The sequence below is a fragment of the Anguilla anguilla genome, chromosome 5 (assembly GCF_013347855.1).
Source record: "Anguilla anguilla isolate fAngAng1 chromosome 5, fAngAng1.pri, whole genome shotgun sequence".
Classification (NCBI taxonomy): domain Eukaryota; kingdom Metazoa; phylum Chordata; class Actinopteri; order Anguilliformes; family Anguillidae; genus Anguilla; species Anguilla anguilla.
In genome coordinates this window covers 46,260,011-46,282,743 of record NC_049205.1, presented here as the reverse complement: position 1 = coordinate 46,282,743, position 22,733 = coordinate 46,260,011, and the positions used below count along the sequence as shown (strand labels likewise).

Genomic DNA, 22,733 nt, shown 5'->3' with positions numbered 1-22,733 from the left:
CCTTAATCTTTATCCCAGCTATTGTATGAGAAATGATGGAACATGATCTAGAAGCAGTGCTCGGGGGCAAATCTTTGGCACAAATGAATTTATTGCGAGTAAATTCACTTTGAGAGTCACATGACTTTGCCATCTGGCCTGCTGGCCTTCAGTTTGACACCCCCTCATCTTAGGACAAGCAGCAGATCTTTCCAGTCAACTCTTAGCTGCAGTGTACAATGCCATGCAGCAGGGGGAGGTGTCAGCTCATTCACTGCCAAATGATTTTCCCTGCTGAGTAGCATTCATTTATTTCATTATATCTAATAAGATAACAGGTTGATGTATTCACACCATGTGATTGTGAGATTCCTGTTTAATGCTGACAGCGATATACAACAGCACTGTGCAGGTAGGAGAGATGCCCCCTGCTGTAGGATAGGTGGAAGAGCGGTCCCTCTCTCATCATTTTTAAAAGGGAGTTTGTCACAGAATCAGAAAAACTGAAAAGTAAAAGAAGTGAGAAGAGAAGAAAAGGAAAGAGGAATAGAGACAGCAGGAAAGTAAAGAGGAAGAGAGACTAGAAAAGAGAGTGTGGGGCAGAGAAAACAAGACGGGGAAGCAGAGAACGGGGGAACATATGAGGAAGTGAACAAGAGAGAGAGAGGGGGGAGGAGGAGAGTCAGAGCAGTGAGAAAGCTAAAGGGAGGGAGTCCGAGCTGAGAGAGAGAGGGACAGAGAGCGAGTGGTGAGTGGAAAGGGAGCCTACTAAGTAGCAGGCAGCCTCCCTGCCAGTTCCATTCTAACCACAGCTGCTTCTCCTTAGACACAAAAAAAAAAAAACAGTTTCAACATCCCAGTCGAGAAGCACGTCTCCTGGAAGAGAGGTCCTCGGGGGGAAGATGGATTCTGATTCCGGAGAGCTGAGTGAAGGAGAACTCTCTCCAGGTAAGGGGGCTTTCAAATCAAAACTTCACATATCCAGATCTTCACTGGCAGGCCACTGCCGTCCTGATCCGTGCTGACTATAAGCACAACATTAGGGAATGGATTTGGCAAGCTCGGGCACATGCTGTCAAGCTCTGTAGCAGCACATTAGGTTTCCTGGGATTTTAATTTGCTTTATTTAGCTGCACACCACACTGTGGTGGGTACATGCTGCATTTGCGAATGCCTTCTAATTTGTGGAAGACAAAGCTATTTCAGTGATAACGTGCTCCTGTGAGATTTATAATTGGAACTGAAAAGGGTTGAGCCAAGCAGTAAAGATTTATAACCTCGGTGAAAGGTGAAGATGATATTCCCAAGGTTTACGGGTTTTTCGTCAGAGATTTACCAGCGGAGTTTGCGAGATATTTTTGTGGTGTTGTGTATGTCCAGCAAGAATTCTTGAATGGCAAGAAATCTCCAGACACAAAAAGTGTTAGTCATGTGTAAAACAGTAATGTGTGTGAGGATTTGGAACAATTTACAAAATGCAGTAATTGATCAGACTGGTGGAATGTCATAGTAAACGTTTGGTCTACTGAAATAGACAGATTGGATAGTCAGACCTCTCATGTGTAAAATCCCATTAGCACTGTGAAGCATAATACAGATTTTTTTTAATTGATCAGAATGGAGACCATAAAGTTAAAGCCTTTGAAACCTTGCGGATATCTAGTAGAAGACGTCATAATGTTACTGCTTATCTTATTGAGGAGAAAATACAGGAATGCTTGGGGGAATTCCAGAAGACCAGTCCTTTGGCTGTAATCATCTGCAAAGAGGCAGTGCATAAACACAGATGGCTGTGGATCAGTATTCACAGGTGATCGCAAACAGCAGGAAAGATTCACCACTGGACCTCTACATTATGAACATTTCTATCAACATCAGTCGCTTCAAAATTCCCCAAATTCCTAAAAATCTAAATTCCCTAAAATGAAGTCAGGTCCAGAGAATCATGTTATTGGGAGGGGGGAACTAAGCTTAATAGGGCTGTGTGCCCCCACTCCCCCAATAAAAAATCACATCAAAGAAGGGCTTCATTACTGCATTTTAGCTTGTAAGCAACCTTCCTAAGTGCTTAGCCATTCTACTGAAAGTGAGACAGAGTTTATAGTTAAAATATGTTAGTTAATCTACATTTTGACTAAGCAAGGCAGCAGCATTGAATTACAGCATGGTAAGCAGCGTGATATCATTACACCCCATACCTTCAGCTCTTACTCCGGCATCTTAATCCCCTTCAAAGCTCTGGCTGAGCTCAAGAGCTGTGATCTTTCAGCTGAATGCTGGTCTTTGTGTAAAAAAAAAAGTCCCCTTCAGATGTTATGGCTGTACAGATGCATTAGGTGTGGTTACTAACTATAAACCAATTGTTGCCATACTTGGTGAGGGTTATCTATTGGGTGCCTTATTCAAAAGATGCAAGAGGGGTCATATCAAACTCCTTTCTTATTAGACTGCTTGAGTACAGTATATGATTGACTCTCTCTGCCATTTAAGCATGAACTCCGAGGGGCTGTTGTGTGTCTGCATCTCACATTTACCACCTCACTCCTTTTCATTCTCAGACTAGGTGTTAGGATGCTGACTATCCACAGAGACACCACAGGCTATTCTGGCGAGCGTCTACAGCATATTAGCAATGACATAAATATGCAACAAAAATAACCAGGCAGATATGCTTTAATATGAGGCTTCAATATGAAGCACTGCTGAAGATACATTCTTCATTCTGAGTAAACACTGAAAGGTTTACCTATGCCCTTAAAAATGAGTCCATTTGACATTGTTAATGTGGCCTTGTACAGAAATAAGGACAGTAACTTCAAATGAATTGGTTTATCAAGACTGCTGAAAAACCTTTATTTGTATAACTTGATAAAATGGCTTAAAATGATTTTAAATACACAGAACGTACTTGCATGCTCAGTTAATACTACTGCAAGAATTCAATCTAACCACTACAGACAGCAAAAATAGTGGCTTGTGTCCTAAAATGGAAAATTGTGCAGCACCTTTTCATCTATAATAGTGACTGCAAAATTCATGATAAAGATTTAGATTAAAAATCATATTCTGAATTCTTTATGTGAAGTTGAAAACATAAACATGGTGTTTAATGAAGCTTGATATAATTGTGATGGATACATAAGGTACAAAGTAAAATCTGTTTTGATTAACATGGTCTGTACTCTATTTTACAGGAAATAGGGTATATCTTGTCTCTGCATGTTCCTATACATGTATGTTATAGTTATTAAGTATAATTTATCATATCAGGGGATTCTGCATTTTAGGCTATACAGGGAGCTGGGGCCATTACCAGTGGGAATATCGAGTTAACATAGTTTATTACTATATTGAGCTGTGTCTTGAACTGGATATATGTTGGTCTTTCTGTCTAATGTTGAACAGAAATTAAAAATAAAACTGAGGTTGCTGTTAAAACCGAAATGGCGCACTGAAACACAGTCTTTCCGATAATTTGCTAAGTATTTCTTTCCAATGAAAAGATGACTTTTCCCCCTTTGAGAATAGTAGCACTGGAGGCCTCAGAGAGTCAGTCATGTGGTGAAACGGAATGGTCACATTCCAGAAGTCTAGCTAAAACAAACCGCCGTTTGCCCCGTAATGTGATGACAGGTCCCCTCGCGCACCACGTGACGCGTTTGAGGGAGGTGAGTTTTAATCGGGCGCCAGGTTGCCGAAGACCTCTCAGGAGTCTTATTTCACTGCAAGCACCTGGCACCGAGCTACTGAGACACCCCAATCAAGTGCTTAAATAAATTACTAATCATAACACATGAAATAAGCACCATATTGGTGACACTTTTATGGCGAATGTCAGCGGGTTGAAAGTCTGGTACGGTATACTCGCAATGTGTCTCCGCTTGGTCTTTTAATCTGCTTCACAGATGTAGTTTTGCCATGTGCCAGGCAATTGAAAGCATATGCTGCCAGAAACTGGAACTGGAAAATCTGTCAAACCCTAGAAAAGGAGCATCCAACTGGAAAAGATGAGGCAGGAGAAAGCGGCTATTTCTCTGCCGATATATTAAATGCAGAGTTTTAGCCATGAAGCCCAGCACGCTTTTCTGCAGGCTTAACAAGTCACTCTGCTGGTAGCTTTTGGCAATCCCTGACTCTGCCAGGAATATTTTCTGCCATTTATTGAACTATTTGAGAAAAAATAAGAAAAACCATTTAAGCTTCATAGAGGGAGGCTGGGCATTACTGAAACTTACAAAATACATTTCAGATTCATTGGACTACAGGTGACACAGGAACACAGCACCGTCTTCATCCTACGGGGCACCAATAAACCGGTATTTTATTGAGTCTATTTTTGTACTGGCATTGGGTAATGTGACCACAGTCATTTCCTATATAGGCACAGGCTCATTTGGAAGTGGGAATGACGCAGGGCGAAGCGTGCAACAGCTCGACAGCTCAGGCCATCAGTGAGAAGAATATATCAGGCAAACAAATGAAATAAATGCAACTGAAGCCAGCTCTTTTTGTCACAGAGGCGAAGTCCTTCTGAGAAAAGCATATTATTTCTATGCGTTTGCGTCTGCCTTTATTGTATCAGCAATGCATGGCTGGGTCGGCAGTGTGACTTGGCACTTTGAAAGCCTGTGTCTCCCCAGGGCTGCTGGGAGCCCCAGGAGGAGAGAACTCCACTGTACTTACTGTGACCAACAGAGAGATAGACAGAGAGGGACTGACCAACACATCCACACGCACTCTCTCTCTCTCTCTCTCTCTCTCTCTCCTACACACACACACACAAGTGCACTCTCTTTCTCTCTCTCTCTCTCCTATACACACACACACACACACATGCACCACACTCTCTCTCTCCAACACACACATACACACACACATACTCTCTCTCTCCCACATACACACACACATGCGCACATATTCTCCCTCTCTCTCTCTTGCCCACACACACATACTCACATGCACACACACACACAGACACACACAAACAGAAACACACACACACGCCTAAAATATATCGGTTTTAATTTAATTTTGTTGGCCTTTTTTGTACTGAGCTAGCAGGTTTTGAAAGTACTTTTGAAATTTACTGCTTTTATAATCACGACTGCAGCCATTGACAGCATTATCTAAATGAACGGTCAAAAAACCAAAAACAGGCATGAGTTATGAGATGAGCTGCAACGGCAGAACTGAAAGCTTTTTGGGAAATGATGTTCCATGCTGAGACTTGGCGGAGGCCTACATCTCCGTGTCTCTCGCTGGGCCTGAAATGGCACTGAGGCCTGAGATTCATTCATCCCTCACTGTTACATCACAGCTCCCGTCAGACTCCGTTCCCCCGTTCGGGGCCACGGTGCGATAGCTCTGAATGATTCCCTGGGAACCGGAGGAGCCTGAGTCCTCCACGTAACATCCTGAATTTAAACGCAGGTCGCAGATCACCCCCACCCCCACCCCCAGAAAAATGACCGCAGGCTAGCCTGTCCCCCCAGAGATCCAGGGTGAGAGGGATGTAAGGGGGCAATAAATGAAGACACTCAGGCTGCATGGAAGGGAACTCGGCCTCCCTGAAAGCTGAGGCATTTCTGACCCGCATGATCACTAAGAGAAAAGATATGTCTGCTTGGAGGAAGACATCATACAGACATACACTACAGCAGGCTCGCCTAGGGATGAAGTATAGCTCACAAACCCAGGTCACAGGATTAATCAGGACAAATCTAATATTTATTCCACTTGACAAGGCATCATATAAATAGTTTTAGAGGAGAACAACAAATAAGCATGGTAATACTCCCACGGATCTGTAAGGAATAGATGATAAAAGGTTCAGCTTGAATTTACTATACATAGAAACAAAGTTATAAATAGAGCCGTAGGAGTGTTGTATTTGGGGGAATAATCATTCCTCATTCTTGGCAGAATAATTTGGGGAGATCATACAACTCCAATTGCAAAAGCACATTCTGTGCTTGGCATGGTAGGTCTTCATGTATATTCATTAAACCTGACCTTGGAGTTCAAGAGAAGTCACATGGGAGTAACAATAAAAAGTTACCTTAGTTCCACATTCCACCAATTCAAGGAAGTTCAGCAGAAGGTCAGATCATTCAACAGATTGTGAGCAGTCAGGACAGAAGCCTTATGCTTGATAATAGATAAAAGGTGCTTGTTAAATCCAGTTAGGGTTGCCCAGACATTGCTTACAGCATGACATGAACAAAAAAAGAGCATGGACGGAAACACAATCACAGCAAAGGCAGAATTCCCAAACACAGCACAGACTGAAATAGCGAGCACGGCACAAACAGAAACCCCAGCGGCAACGCAGACAGGTATCCAAATATCAGCATTTATACAAATCCTGAGCACAGCAGATGATTATAATAGTGTGCACGCACAGTAGGTGTGCAGTACGTCACTCAGGGAGAGCCAGGCCCTCCTGCAGATCTGCATGTGCAGGCAGACTGGCGTCTCTTGCTATGTCTTTGGGTGAGCAGCCACATCTCTCAGCTGGAAAAAGTGAAACACAATGTAGCTCTGCCAAGCCTGGAGCAGGAAAAAACGCACTATTCTATAATACTTAGTGTCTATTCAGAGGGACCACTAGGGCTTACACTGAAGTTCATACTAACAAACAGATATGCAGTAATGAATGACTGTTAGGGCTATCATTTTTGTTTTCATTAAAAGTATACAGTAGATGTACTGTTTTGTTCTTAACTGCTTTATTAGTGGAAATATTCAGGTTAGCCAAGGACATTCGGCGCTAGAATAAATACCATGGCAGCAAAAGAACCCTAACCCTAAACTTATCATTAAAGCCAACCCTAAACTTATCGTAAAAGCTGAAGCTTTCAAGTACGAGCGTGGGCTTCTTGATCAGCTCAGCTCCTTTCTACCAACCAGCATCAAATTCTCTGAATTGAATGGAAAGGAAGGCTGTTAAAACTGTTTTTATTCAGATGCTAAGGAGTGGCAAAATGTTTAAAAGTAGAGAGGCAGAAAAATGACTTCCTGTGTTCCACGGAAAATCCCGGGGGTGGGGTGGGGGGGGGTGTGGGCTGGGAAACACAACACTCCTCGGAGCCCCCACCCAAACCCTGCCCCCACCCCACATGAATAAAGCATCAGACATCGCTGCTCACTTTAGGAGGCAATACGATTACACTCTATTGTTACAGGAAGAAAACGGTCTTCCATTTCAGGGACAGAAACCTAGTACAAAACCTCATACTATATGCTGCAGAAGTATATATAACACTTCCAGAGCCATACAGTAAACAAAGCTAGGACCCAACAATACACACAGCTAGGACCCTGTAGTAAACATAGCCAGGGTCCTACTGCAACTGCACCCATGCAAAATCAGACCCTGGAACCTCACTAAAATCTTTTCAATATCCCTTTGGACACAATGGAATAGGGAGTTGTTGTTTTTTAGCAAAAGGGTGACTAGAGATTCTAAAGCTCAGGTGTCTCCCACTACACATGTCCAAAGAGAACTGTCCCTACATGCATTGTCTGGTCATGGGGTTCTAAATTCACAGTCAGACCAGAGAAATGTTGACTAGGGCAGCTCTCTGGTTCAGTTCCTCTTTGCTACATGTGCTCAGAGACCAGATTAACCAAGCAGTTTCAGAAAATAACCTTCATCACTATAACCAATTGTCACAGAGAAATACGAAAAGTGGGCTAAAATTCCTCCATAGTGATATGAGGAAGACTGATCTCAAATTATAGGAAGTGTTTGGTTGCTGTCATTGCTGCTAATGGTGGGGCAACCAGTTGTTAAGTTTAAGGGGGGAAAAATAAGTTTTGTGTTTACACAGGTTCTCTTCGTCTAATAATACATTTTGACTAAAGATCAGAAACCATTCAGTGGGACAAATATGCAGTAATAGAGGAAATCTGGAAGAGAGCAAATACATTACTGGACATTTTACATTTGTCATACTACACAGACCCGTCGCCATGCTTGTCACATGACACAAAGGCCGTTCGCCTCTCTACAACTGCAGGAACAATGGCTGACAATGGTAAAGCGACACAAGAAGACAGGCCAGCTCTGGGAGCAGGTGGCTGACGCACACAAAGCTGAAGACAGACTTCAGCCCGTGGGGCAGGCGTGGGGCGTGTCTGCCCACACGCAGAGGGGAGATGTCTGCTGCATGGGGGCCAGGATCTGTTGTCAGATGGCAGACAGCAAGCTCAGCGGTGGTCAGGGATGAGGGCAGGAAACCGAGGCGGAGCCGGGCGGGGCCGTCATCTGCTCAGACATGAAAGTTTGATGTTGAAGGGAGCTAAAGACCAGCCTTGATGATCTGGAGAATTTGGGGGTGACACTTTGGCTCCCCTCTACTCCCTCCAGAAACCTTAGGTCTCTAAGCTAGAATGGAGAGGTGAAACATGCAGGAGGCACCCAACCCCTTTAACAACCACCTGCCCAAAGCACTCCTGTGATTAATTGACTTCCTGATTACATTACATTACATTACAGGCATTTAGCAGACGCTCTTATCCAGAGCGACGTACAACAAGTGCATTAGTTCAAGGTGCAGAGGTGCAAAAGAAACACACTAGGGCACTCCTGATGGTGCCCTGTTACCTTGTTGTCAAAAAAAGTGTAGACTGTCAAAATGTTTTTGCCACAAATGTGGTACATGGTGTCAACTGTGTTTGTGTTTGGAACACATTCTCTATGCATCAGCATTTTGAATTTATGTAAATTAAGTAGTTGCTGGAAATTCATGGCACTACAATTAGCATACTTTCGATCATGCATTATAATGAAATAGCAGTGCTGTTCAATGCTGTTTCATTTTTTTTTTTGAGTTTAAGGTTACATTGTGTCAGGGTAATGTATTTAAACCTGTACAGTGCAGCTGATATTGCCAGCATGAAACTAAATTGCACCCTTATATGTTTAAAACATAGTTATTATACCTCTTAACACTGTACCCATAAGAAAAGGTATGGACCTTAATAAAAAAACGACAAGGAAAATACAGGAACATAAGACAGTGACTACTAACATTCCACATCATAGTATAAGGTTATACAAAATTATTGTGAACCTAGTTGAGAAGCACTGGAGTATAGATTTTTCAAAGACAAAATAGTTGAGGACCTTGATGTGCACAATCATGTGTTACAATGTTTTTGGCAAATTGTGCTCTTTTTCCAAACACTGCAATCTTTGAGCTCAGCCAGTCAGAAACAGTGCATTTATATTTAGACATCATGGATGTCATTGAGAGGGTTATTGTGCTTCACATAAAAATCCTTCTGACATTAAATAATGTGGATGAAGAAAAACCAATGGCACCGATGGTACAGACTCACAGTAAGTCTTGGTAGAAGAAAGGCTTTACTTCCCATTTTTATCAATGCCAAGCTATCACCTTGGGCAGTGTGATTTACCGTATCCCTGCATGAGCAAGGTTGATAGATTCAGGGTAAAGCATTCCCTTACACAGTGAGAAACTATCGGGCATCCATTCTCCAAAGTGTTCATGTAATACAAGTGAATTCTCTGAGTTAAAATTAGTGTACGTGTCCAACAGACTGTGATTACAATTCCTACAAATGATGTCCCCATCCATATGGTACATAGAGGTTAAATGTTTTAACTGAATTAATTTCTCTTGAAAACACATACCAAATTGCCATTGTAGTTGTAAAAATAGACATTGAGGTTAAATAACAAATACAGTGCACTACCTTTAAACCAGATATATTATATCATAGTATATTAGTATATTCCCTGAGATAAGAATAAAAGGGATTATTCGCATATATTGTTGTCAGTCTCACTGTAGTTTTTTTCACTTAAAAAGGGTGATGGTAGAATGCACATAGGTTTAGTGGTCTAATAAGGTATTCTGTGACATATGAAGAGAAGCTAAATGACCCTAAAGCTGTGCAACATGGTCCTGGTGGGTAACATTCCTGCCAGACACAAGCTTATTCGTGAACGGCATCAGCATATTTGTTTGTTGACCGTCATCAGAAATAACTGAAGGTACTGTAGCTTCTCCGTAAACACCATGTATGGGCAAGAACACAATTGTAGGTTTTACATTCCACGTTGGAAATTTTCAAAATACATTACCCCCGTTTCTCCAGAAAGGTCTTGGGATGAGTGTGACGCAAAACAGCATCTACTCATATGTCATCCGCTAGGTACATGTAACATAAAAAATGTGCTAATTGATAAATGATTCAATGGCTCGTTAGGTACTGAAATAGTGTCTTAATCTTCACAGAGACATTCAAACTCATGTTCTGATTCCCTGATAATAGTTTATTAATAGGGTACTTAACAGTGCTATCTTCCTCCTCACTCTATCTCTGTCCCTCGATCCTGACACCCCCCCCAGCCCCCCCCCCCCCCCCCCCCCCCCCCCCCCCACACACACACACACACACACACACATACACACACAGCCACGCAGAGCCTGAAGAATCACTCAGAGGGAGCTTAGTCATTGGGTGATTTCAGAATTGGTAGCCTGAAATGCTGCAGCGCGGGGTCTTGCCAAGTGAGAAAAGAGCGATTGCAGTTGAAAAGTGACATGGTGTGACAATGGCTTCCTTTATACCACAGCCGAGGCACATGTTACTGCAGCTGTTCGGTGTGAGGAGGAGACGCTGCAGACGTGAGCCACAGTTTTGCTCACAGAGATCTCAGGAAGCCATTTTCACAGAAGTGATAGCCTTCCACTAACATTATGGAATTTTGCATTCAACTATGTTAATTACTTCAACAACATCAACTGTGACAAATTAAAAATGTATCACACACATATATTGTATATAGTCAAAACTGAAATCCAGACATGGTCTTCTATAATTTCAGGCAAAACATTTGCAAAGAATAAGAATTGCAAACCTTGTCAGATAAGATTGTTCACTTCACCTCACTCGAATATGAATGTCTTTCTATTTGGATGCTCATTCATAGAGTGCAATGAGTATTGCAAGTCTTATACTTATAAATAGTTATAAGTCTTATACTTATAAGTCTTATCTTATAAATATTGTGGTATGGTATAATAATTTTACAACACTATAACTGGATAATATTGTTAATTAGCTGCCACATTTGATAAAATGCTCAGAATATAGAAGAGGATTGTTGTTGCTAACCAGTTTCACAGCAAACAGCAGAGAACAACAGATCTCTCTTTTTCTCATCAGGGAATGAATTAAATGACATACTGTATTCTTTTCCTTGCCTGTTTGTACACCCAGAGGTACACAAGTTAATTGTTATAATTTTACTTAATCTTTGACTCTCGCTTCATTAATAGAAAATAAAACTGCCTTCCTGGGCGGCTAATACTAATTAAAGACTAATGCTTTAATGCTTTAAAATCACATACAAAGCTGTAATATAGTTTCTGTCAGGACAACAGCAAATAATTAATTGGTTGAGAGGAAACAGACTTTTGATGCCAGACCTCTGGAAATGGGGATGCATTTAAAGTAAGAATATGAAACAAAATCAACAGTCCATGTATGACACCTTTGACACAACCACACCGGTCTAAAACATTCTGGTCTCTTACACACACACTCACACACACACACACACATACACTCTCTCTCTCTCTTTCTCTATCACTCTTTCTCTCTCTCATATAAGAGCATGCATAAATAAGAATGACTCAATGCTGAAAAACGTCTCTTGTGCAGTACATGAAATGTACACAGATGCCATCCATTTTGTCTTTTCAATTAATTGCAGTAATAATATTTTAAGGGGTGAAATTTGACAAGTAAAAAGCAGGGTGTGAAGCCGTAAGTATGGGCCTGGGCTTATGCAGAAATATGGGGGGGGGGGGGTTGGCGTTATGCAAGCAGACAGCTCTTCTGCAGCTGGCTTATGAAATGGCAGAGAGGAATGTAGTAACCTTCAGTAAGCCATGTTTCAGAGGCTGCTGAGATCATATTTTATATGTCTTTATGTGACTTTAAAGAAAATATACTAACATTATCATCCTGCAATCTATTTGTTTATCCATACAACATCCATAAATAAGGCACAGTACAATTTTATTCAGGATGTTAGAAGCATTTTTTGTAATTTATAACTCCAGGCCATATTTGGCTGAACATTTTGTTTGTACAACAAACATGCATGTATTTATAGGTTTTAAGAGTTCCTGTTTCGGCATTTCATCATATATCATAGTTATTTTCATTATGACTATTAAACCTATGACCTGAACATGATATAGCCATGATCCCTGAGTTTACACAATACCAAGCAACATTTGTGATGTGAGGCATAGACAGCGTACCAATGCCCTCAGTCACTCTCAGTTGCTTTTGGGGAACGCACACAAGTGAAATGAGGATAGAGCATCAGGAGATGCATGGGGAGGAGTTGAGGATGGGACGGCAGAACACTAAAAGCTGTTGTTCTCTGGAAGCGCGTAATGCAATGCATGCATCTTCTATAAATATTTACTGTAGTAAAACCATATATCATCATATTTAGATATTTCTTTGCAATATGTCTTAGAGAATATATCTTTAGATGGATTAAGATTGTCTTGCTACAGTGAAGGCATAGTGACAAATAATCTTTAATATTCACACGTGTCTATACACATATCCTAGAGACATTATCAGATGTATTGAAACTACAAAACTCCTTGTTTCAAGACTTATTTGGGACATTTGGTTCACGTTTTCTTCAATGTATTATATTTTTGCAGTAAACAAGCATTTAAATCAAATGCAAATCTATTTTGAGAGAGATAGAGAGAGAGTGTGTGTGTACGAGTGCACAATGAGTATTTGTACTGTTCCCTTGAGCGAATTGTAATGACCCATAGATATATTGCTTGATATCATCATGTCACATGTAAAATATGTACACATACAGATATGCATGTTATGAATTCCTATTGTATAATTATACACATATGATGTATTTAGCATTTTGCATTAGTGCATGGCTAAATAAAACTGATCTCTTACCTTGCATCTACACACACCCTAAATTTTAGTGCCACTGTGGATCAATTCATCAAGCATATGGTCTCACAGAATGAAAATTGGCTCCACCCACACAAATGCCAATCTGACACTCATCACTCTGATAGACAAGCCCCAAGATGCCAATAATTCACTACTGTACTGCACAGAAACATTTTCTGAGATGGATAAACGTGGGCTGTCAGTCAGACATTCCCTAGAGAGTCACATTGACAGTGTCTCTATTTGACCAAGCAATTCTTCCTCTAATCAATAGGCCCTGGGGGTTGCAGTAAGTTTTGGGGCTAATTAAGAAAACAGTTCCCATAAGGCATTTTGGTGTGCGTGTGTGTGTGTGTGTGTGTGTGTGTGTGTGTGCATGTGGCAGTTGCTTTTGTGCTAAATCCTTTGATACATGTGTATCTGATCCAAAGTAATTCTCATTGTGAACGTTACACTGCACTTTGGCTGGCTCTATATACAGCAATTAGCATCTACATCTATATTCAGTATGCCAGTAGAATCTATTCAGGATGTTGAACATAGTAAATGTAATTGATACAATTTAATTGTGCACCACTTAGCAGAACACTGAATGCAGGAATGTTATTTTAAACTATGCACGACCTGGATTTTGGTGAACGCACGACAGTTCAGAGCTGCTGGTGGCTCGTGCTGCTTACGCACAGAGTTTCAGTGTGGTGACAAGCTCCTCAGTCTGGTATGAAACCAAGGCCTAACAGAACAGATCAGTGAAGCACATAATTGACCATAGGGTCACCCCAGAGAGGATTTCAGTCGGTGGTAAAGTCTCTCTGCCTCTCTGATAAGAGAAGCTCCTGGAACGGGTGCTCGCAGTCTTTCTGTGCCAACTGCATATTGAGTGTACTCGAATGTACTGATTACAGAACTCTGGGCTCATTACAGAAAGATAAACTCACAAATGACTGAGCATTCCAAATTGGGGAAGTAATCATTAAAACTGGAATTTAAGATCCACAATGTGCACAATGCTTTCTGAAACATTATCATTTCGTATTTTGGAGATCGGCCTGGTTTGTTTACTTGAACACTCTTAACAGAGTACACATTTTACTTGAAAGTGCTTTAAAGCAAAAAGAGACTGACACCTGACAATCAAGATGCTGTTATTTTGTAGAATTTGGCCGTGATTGTTGATATTTTAGGAAGCCCCGAGACACCATCCCCTACAAATCTAAAGGGACAAACATCATCCATAAAAAGTCATCCTCATGGCATCGAGCAAAAGGCAGTGTCCGCAGGATATCGCGGTCTGATATCCTGTCAGTTTCATTGCAGACGTCAGATGGATTTCCAGACAGCAGGCTGATGAGTGGATGAGTGTAAAGAGTGTGAATTTGTCATGGATTGAAAGGCTCTCATATTTATGCCCTCTCTGTTAATAGCAAATGACAGGACTGACAGCCGATGTCATTTATTCCAGATCTAGTGTTAGATGGTGGTCCTCTTCCCCTGAGGTGGCAGCCCGCCTGGTTTCACCAACAAAAGTATTTAACCATAATGTTAAAACTCTCCCTATCAGAAAGAAATGACTTTTCTCTCAGCCTGGACCGGCTGGCTGTGCTCTGTGACTGTACCCAGGACACAGAGGCGATCCCAGAACAGCCACTATTTCAGTGACAACACCTAGCATTCAGGTCTGACCCTGGAGCTGGTGACTATGCTCTGTGGCTGTATCCAGGGCTCATTTCTTTACCTGGTCCAAATGACCTTGCCCGGTTTTGCTATGGAGAGCAGGAAAAGCAAGGATATAGTCTGAGATCAAGGTGTGTTAAGACATATCTACGTCAAAATTAGCATCATCACTGGACACTGATTTTCAGCTTGGTTGACTAATGCTCGTCTTCTACACAATCTCCTTAAAGGCTTGGATCATTTTTCTACGTGACAGCTTGCTCTTTTTTCCCATCAGCGGATGATTGTATGGACATAACACTAACATCAGCAAGTATCACTTCAGCTAACTAAATAAAGCTTCCCTCTACTAATCTCACTTCAGAGGAACTGCATTTTAGGAGCCTTCAGTTCTCCTTCTAAACCTCTCAGTAACTTTGATTAGCAGCATTAATGACAGTGTAAAAATACATTTAAATTGCAGTGACAGCGTATCGAAAATCCCACTCTTCAAGTATAGCATTTTTTTGTCAACAATTACTTTTTTTTACCTCATCAAGAGCCAATCATTTTTCTAGTGGGGTACATTATAATAATAATTACATCTGTTGAAGCTTCAAGAGAATGTAATACTGACTTGTCCTTTTAGTCTGATAAGTGCTTGAGTTTCTGCTGACTGCACATTAGTTTTATTGTAATGTCTGCTCAAAAAATATCCCAGATCCTATTTTTTGTTCATAACCCTTATATTAGAAGCTGTTGTTTTATCATATGGTACGATGTATTTAATTATCACTGCTGTTCTATTTTGTACCTGATTTGTTTTGAAAGGCGAATCTCAGTGTGTCAACTTTGTTAAATAAATACTAATGTGAAAAAAATCAAAAGAATAAACTGGTTTCCTGTTTTTGAGAGGGAGCCTAAGCTTTGAGAATGGCCATTGGCATTTAGTGAACACACCTTTGGCCACAGCCATTTCTTAACATGCCTTTGGCTGGATACATACACACAAGATGCCTGAAGAAAACGAGTCTACCTACATCCAACAGTAACACAGGATCAGGTCAGAGCAGTCCGGTAGTGGAGACTGTGGTCATGGAAAGCAATCCAAGTCACTTTATGTCCAAATAATTGCAAAGCTGAGCAGCAATCAGGTGTAAAGAATCATTAAAAGACAGAAGCAGCCATTTATCAGCTGGACTAGGCAGTGAAGAATGCCACCAAAGAGGAAAATAACCTCAGGGCCAATTTACAGGCTAATCTCTCTTCTGAGATCAGACAATAATTCAAAGACTGGTGAAATACTTGAGAAAGGCCATGAGCATACAGAGTGGATACAGCAGTCCATCTACAGTGAAAATAGCAAATGGGTTGAATACAATAAAACAATACAGGAGGAAAATACAGGTTAAAAAGTCTTATGTATTAGTCAAGAGAGACAAAATATACTGCAGTCAGGAAAGTAATATAGTTAAGATAATTTAAAAAAATCAGGAAAGTAAAATAGTTAACATAATTTATTAAAGTTCAAATCATAAATTATTAGAATGTAGGGGCTATAACGTAGATATTGCATGTATGCAAAGATTTGTTCTGCAAAGTAACATAAATAAATGACTCAGTGTTCTAGTATTATTATGCTAAACTCCTGTATAGTAAAATGGCACAAAGGTGTAAAATCAGGACATACCACAGTCTTGTCCATCTGTCCAAGCTCAGAATTATCCTGTTTGTAGTGTGAAAGAAGGTTAACTCTCAGTCAGTACATTGGCCTTCAGTCAGTGCACTTTATTTCCTTACATTGAAGGCTCAAGGATGTAGATGACCGCTGCTGTATCAGGACTCATGATTGCCTCTAACTAAATCACAGCATGTCACCGCTCTTTCATATGGCCTCAGCTGCATTCTTTTCTTCATCGCTGTGTTGGTGTGAAGTCAAGGAAGTTCAAGTTACGTTTATGAGTCTGTAAGCTTCTGGCTGTGGTTTGGCTGATCACAGGCCGCAACAAATTGTGTCATGAAAACTTCAGGCGACTTCTGATGTCGCTGTTATTTTGTTATTGTTCGTTTTTCACTTTGTTTTATTTTTAAAGAATATATTGTATGTCCATGCAAAACGGAGGAGGGGGTCAAGGCTGATCGTTATTTATTGAATTATATACAATAGCAAATATATTAGCCATTTATAAACCTGGAGGCTCAGTGAATTGATGACATGTAAATATATTTCGCAAGGCACAACAATATCCCAACTGGGAGTCAAAACTAGTTTTCTGATTACAAGTTTAACTATTACATCAAAAGAAGAGACACTGAGCACTTTGCAAAGATAGACTTCTGTGGATTATATTTAGGTTTATTGACGCTGGATGAGATTACATCTCATGTAGTATAACTGCAGTCCATAGTGCTGTCCTGTTTTGGGATACTGTTACTATAGATGGTTATAATAGATTGCTCAGGAAATTATAATTTGGTCTTGTCAATGCTTATGTCTTCATCTATTTGAGTAAGTGTTTAGCTACATCATGTTGCTGACGTGTGGCTTCATTTTCATTATCTTGCATACATACGTTGGCATGTGATGTGTTCCTGCAATTATCTTTTAAAGCATACATGCATTGACTGATATATTCATGATACAGTGGTGAGAGAGAAATTTGATTTTGCCTTTGTCTTTGTGACTAAGCTCTTTTTGTTTTTATTGTTTTTTTGTTTTTTTTGCTCTATTGTTTAAAACAATTTCAGTTTCAGTTTCTGAAGTCATTCTATTCTCAATTACATTCTTAAAGTGGGGAAATGTCAAAACACTCTCTATAAAAAAGAGGGGTTACCATTTTTGTTGTCCCTGAGACAGATCATTAGTAGGAGCAGTAGCAAGATTGATTTGATTTGATTCTATTTGGGACTGAAGAAAAAGTGCAGATATCTAGTAAAAAATGTGTCTAAGCAGGATCTTTATGGTATTTTAAAAGTTACATCATGACACTACACTACAATCACTTAGCAGATGGTCTTAATGTAGGGTAACTTACAAAAGTGGGGAACATCAAATAAAACTGGGGAGCTAGCAGCATGGGTATCCGCTTGAAGGATGTATAGTATGTGCCATACATTTGCTTGGTGTAGAATTGTACATTTTTCATTTTAATATTTCTGTAGGTTGTGACGGTTTACAATTTGAGTGTACATTAGGTTGGGAGAATTTAAGTTTGGGTCACTTAAAATTGATCCAAATTGACCCCAAATGTTTGTCTGTGTTTGGGCTGTATCTCTGATCAATTGTCAAATTCAATTACATATTTTATCCTTTGTTGGTTTCACATTTCAAATATTGACATATATACTCATTTCTGATTTTATTTTATGTAATGATGTTATCTTCAGGATAAGGTCAGACAACCAGGCACCAAGGAAAAACTATTTGAAAATACGTAATAAATGAAAGCATACTTTTGAATCAGATTGCAATGACAGATTTGTTTATTTGTTAGAACATGAAAATGCCTGATGAAATACTCAGCCCATCAACGCTTTCATGTACCTCTGTCTAGAGAGTATCCATCACTGTTTCAAGACTGGATTGGAACTTCCCATCTATTACGTGACCTGCCAAACTAGTCCATGCATTCATGGCTCTCTGTGGAATTTACCGTTAATTGATTTCCAGTTATTCCCTTATTCTGTTGATAGAACTAAGTAGTAGTTCACTTTGTTTATAGGAGCATGAATTAATCTAATCATTCCTATTTATGTGAAGTCTCTAATGTTCTGAATTTAGGAGGCTTGTCTCTCGTATTAAGCAAGTGTTTGCTTAAGCCTATACAGATGGCAAGGCATCTTTGTTGTTTTGGCCCCGTTAAATCAACTCTAACAGAATACATATGGGCCATATTGGACTCATGTGTACGATGTTAGAGTTTAATTAACACTGAACATTTTACTGTGTGGTTGCAGTATTTTTTTCAGTATGCATGATGAATATGAAATGCATTGTTATGGTTATACAGTATTTTGAAATAGTAAAAGGGTTTAATAGGGAAATTATTTTACGGAAAGTGACACAGTGAACTGGAAGTATAATGAGTCAAAACAATCTTCATTAAAAATACTATTAATTCAATATTGACTTATTTTTACTCATTAACAATTGCTATGAATTGGGTATGTCTACCTTTGTACCGACCCCCTTTTCAGTGTTTTAGTGAGCTGACAGACCTTTCAATACGGGCAAGGAGCAAAACCTGTAGTCAACGTGGTGGATTCATTGTAAGAAGCCATAGCAGTATGAAACTACCCTTGTACAACTCAGTCCAATCAAGTCACTTGTGAAGGCAATGGCTTGCAGCTGTGATATAGGTATGATAAATCAGAATTCTAGGCCTAGTTATTCTAAAGTTCTAGTTATAGCTTTCAGAACATCACTGATAGCAGAAGTATGGGGAAAGAAACATACTTAAAAAAGTGTTGTCAATCCCCTCCTACTGAAAATGAACAGAATTCTGACATTTTAGGGGTCAAGTTACTGCAGGAAGGGAGGTATTGGGACGTGATGTGGTCAGTGCGATTTGGTTACCTGACTAAATTAAACATTGGAAGGCAGGTCAAATTCTTGTCAGATTTGGCAACTAGCAATTCACTTAATCATCTTCAACTATGGTTAACCATCAGTATTTAAATTCTAACCACTAAAGAAATTTTGTGCAGAAGAAATGAATTATCTCATTGTTATTTTACACTGCATTACAAAACAGAGAGTAAACCAAAGTATGCTGGCACCAGTGACATTTCAGTGAACAGATAGAATAGATTTTGTGTATTGGTACTCAATAAGCTAGACAATATAGTGCATCATTGCTGATTCTGGTAAGAATATATTTTTCTTGTACACTGGATAAAGACACCTGGATGACTGTAAATGAGAACACATGTTCATTCAAAAAGCTGCATTATTGCATGTAGAATCATGATCATACGACAGCGACCTAGGCCTGAGGTCTGTGGAGAACTGAGATAGTCGGCAGAAGTCCAACTACAGATGGGTTCTTGAGTCCATCAAACTTTTAGGAAGACAAAAACGTTCTTGTTATTACAACCCATACATCTGCATGTGTCTTGTATCCCTGCAATGTACTAGTAGCCTTCATCTGGTCCTAATCCAAGGACCATCACAAAATGATGGTTAACCACAATGCTAGCAGCCGCAAACAATGAGAGCAGTTGGACACCATTCTTCCTGCTATTGGAGTCTTAGGAAAGGTTAAATTATGAAAAGGAGCCACAGAGAAATGCTGAGGGGCAGAGAAACAGTCATGCCAAAAAAAACAAATGTCGCTCAGCAGAAGCAAACACATTGTGTGTACCACAGTTTGGCAGCTTTAGCCTAAATGTTTTAGCCATGTGCTATGTAGTTGCATATCTTGACCATGTCAGCATCCTGACCTCAGATCATCTCCATGATTCATTTTGGAGGCTAGTCATAGGCTTAAGGGGATCAAATGAAAGTCAAAGATTGTTCCAAATCTCTCTCTTTTAAGTTCTCTTGTGGTTCTCAGTGGTCTACCTTCAGTTCACAACAGCTCTGTGCTGACGGCCAAATCATGAGTCTTAGTTAAATCCCCAGCATCCCAAGAAACCAGAGCACCTGAATTGAGTTATTTGGTTCCAACTCTAGATTCAATACATTTGCTTTTTATATCTTGTATTGAGTGTGCTTGGCGTTTGGAAAGATTTGGTTTAAATAACCAATATGGCAATGAAGTGATTATGACTCGCTTTGTGGGGGAGAGGAAAGCATGAATTTCTGCCAGAGTTAAAAATGTTTCATGCTCTGTGGTTTTAATCATAATTGGTGTTATTTAGTGTGTAATTTACAGCTGGGTGGTATCTAAATAAAAGTCCATTATTACTCTCACCCACTCCTCCTACAACACAGATGAAGCCACAACCAGATGCCTGGTTTCATTTCTCACAAAATGTGTTCTTCACATTTTTATAATCTGCTAATTATATTAGCCATGTAATGTGTACTATGTCTACAAAGGACAGCTTACTGAATTGGAATCATTCATTGAAATGTCAAAATTGCTAAATATACAATATCATGGAATGCTACTTTATTTGCATGAAATAAAATGAAAGGTCAAATTATGCATAGTTAAGAATCTTAAAGAGATCAGAAAAAAGTCTTTATAAGTAAAAACTTGCTATACTATGCTATACTATACTATACTATACTATACTATACTATAAAGACTTTTCTCAACAAACAAAAAAATCCGGTAGTGATTAATAATAGTGATTAAGGCATATTTATATGTTAAACAATACATGTTTTCAATATCTAAAAAAGGATTAACCCTTGCGCATACTGCAGTGGTAAGAAAAAATTTTTTTATCAGTGTTATCAGAGCAGAAAAATAGTACTTTATATGTTTCCCATATTTATATCTGTTTTCCTATCTACATATCATGAAACATGCTCATCCTCTGGCTTTTCTAGATTCTGCTGCTTGTCTTGAATCAAATTATTATTTACATTTTTTGAATCCCCCATGACACTACAAAGAATTGAGGCCTTCTTTCATACTACTTCATAGACATAATAATCATATCTTTCAATCTCACCAGCAATTAATCTGCTTTAGCCTCATGCTTCAAAAGCTAAATCATCCTCCAACCGTAACAGAGATTGGAAGCAAAAAAAAATGAAATGTGGTTGTGTGTGAATGTGTGTGCGTGTGTGTGTTCACTGCTAACTCAACTGCTCTACTCTTTCTACTCTGCTCTTTCTAAAACCCAGGCCAGGAAAGCTTTAACTCCAAGAGCCTGGCCCTGCAGGCCCAAAAGAAGATCCTGAGCAAAATGGCAACCATGGTGGTGGCCAACCTGCTGACAGATGACACCAGCAGTGAGATCCTGGATGAGCTGTACAAGGTGAGCCGTGAGTACACCAAAAGCAAGAAGGAAGCACACAAGATCGTCAAGGACGTCATCAAGATCGCACTCAAGATCGGCATCCTTTACCGCAACCACCAGTTCAGTCCGGAGGAGCTGGAGACTGTGGATCGCTTCAAGAAGAAGATGAACCAAGCGGCCATGACAGTTGTCAGTTTCCACGAGGTGGACTACACCTTTGACCGAAACCTTCTCTCCGAGCTGCTACTGGAGTGCAAGGACCTTCTCCATGAGCTGGTGGAGCACCACCTCACCGCCCGCTCCCACAGTCGCATTGATCATGTCTTCAACCACTTTGCCGACGTGGAGTTCCTCACCGTGCTTTACAGCCCCTCCGAGGAGTACAGACTCTACCTCAGGAAGATCTGTGAAGGTATCAACAAACTTCTGGATGAGGGTGTGCTTTAACCAACATATTCTTCTGTTCACACATTTAGTGTTTATATGTGTGTGCTCAACATTGTTTTCTGTTACATTCCCATGCATTTAATGGACCTCTATTTTTTTTTAAAGGGACAAGTGTGTTTTTCATTTGTCACTACCCAGTGTAAATTTGAAATTTTGTCATGTTTCAGAATTAGCCCATGCGTGCTACTGGGAAAAGCCTTATTGTAAATGTTCCTGAACAGCATTTTGTACACATTGTCTTTCTGCTCATTATTTTGTGCCAAGAAATTATGGTTATAGTACATTACTTAATCCTTGCATCAATTTTCATTTGAAATGTAAGTGAACGGAGGTATAGCTTTATCAGTTGGAGCTCATCCACTGAAACAATTAATGGGATATATTTGAATCATGGTGGCTACAATCTTTACTGTACAGAGCAAAATACAAAACAAATTAACAATGAAATGTAAATTTGCTTTTATCTCTGTTGTACTGCTGGGTGTGATGAAGTCTGATATGTAGCATCTACCCTGAATCACAAATTCCTTGCCAGATTTTACATGAATCGTGTTGCAGCACTGTAAGAGTCTTCCTCATGCCAATGTCTTGTGATCATACCAAATGAATCAGCAATCTATACCATCCACAACCCCCAGACTGTTGTGAGTGTTTGGATGTGACTGTTTCAGTATCCCCCTTTATGCCAGAGTGTATTGTCTTTTATTAAAGATTCCTCACATACTTGATTTAGATTGCTGCTG

At 39.9% G+C, this 22,733-nt stretch overlaps 1 protein-coding gene across 1 annotated transcript; it reads left to right on the top strand.

The window, feature by feature from the left end:
- The first annotated feature begins 658 nt into the window (after positions 1–658).
- On the top strand, positions 659–22,718 carry LOC118227741 (tumor necrosis factor alpha-induced protein 8-like protein 3). Its single transcript, XM_035418570.1, has 2 exons — positions 659–927; positions 21,428–22,718. Exons 1-2 carry the CDS (start codon positions 882–884, stop codon positions 21,988–21,990), a joined length of 609 nt encoding a protein of 202 aa, XP_035274461.1. The 5' UTR covers positions 659–881; the 3' UTR covers positions 21,991–22,718.
- Positions 22,719–22,733: the final 15 nt, after the last annotated feature.

Bases quoted from the DNA above. Each gene is read 5' to 3' on its own strand.
- LOC118227741 (XM_035418570.1), top strand. From the start codon at position 882: ATGGATTCTGATTCCGGAGAGCTGAGTGAAGGAGAACTCTCTCCAG. The intron at 928-21,427 runs GTAAGGGGGCTT...TCTAAAACCCAG, and splicing joins TGAAGGAGAACTCTCTCCAG to GCCAGGAAAGCTTTAACTCC.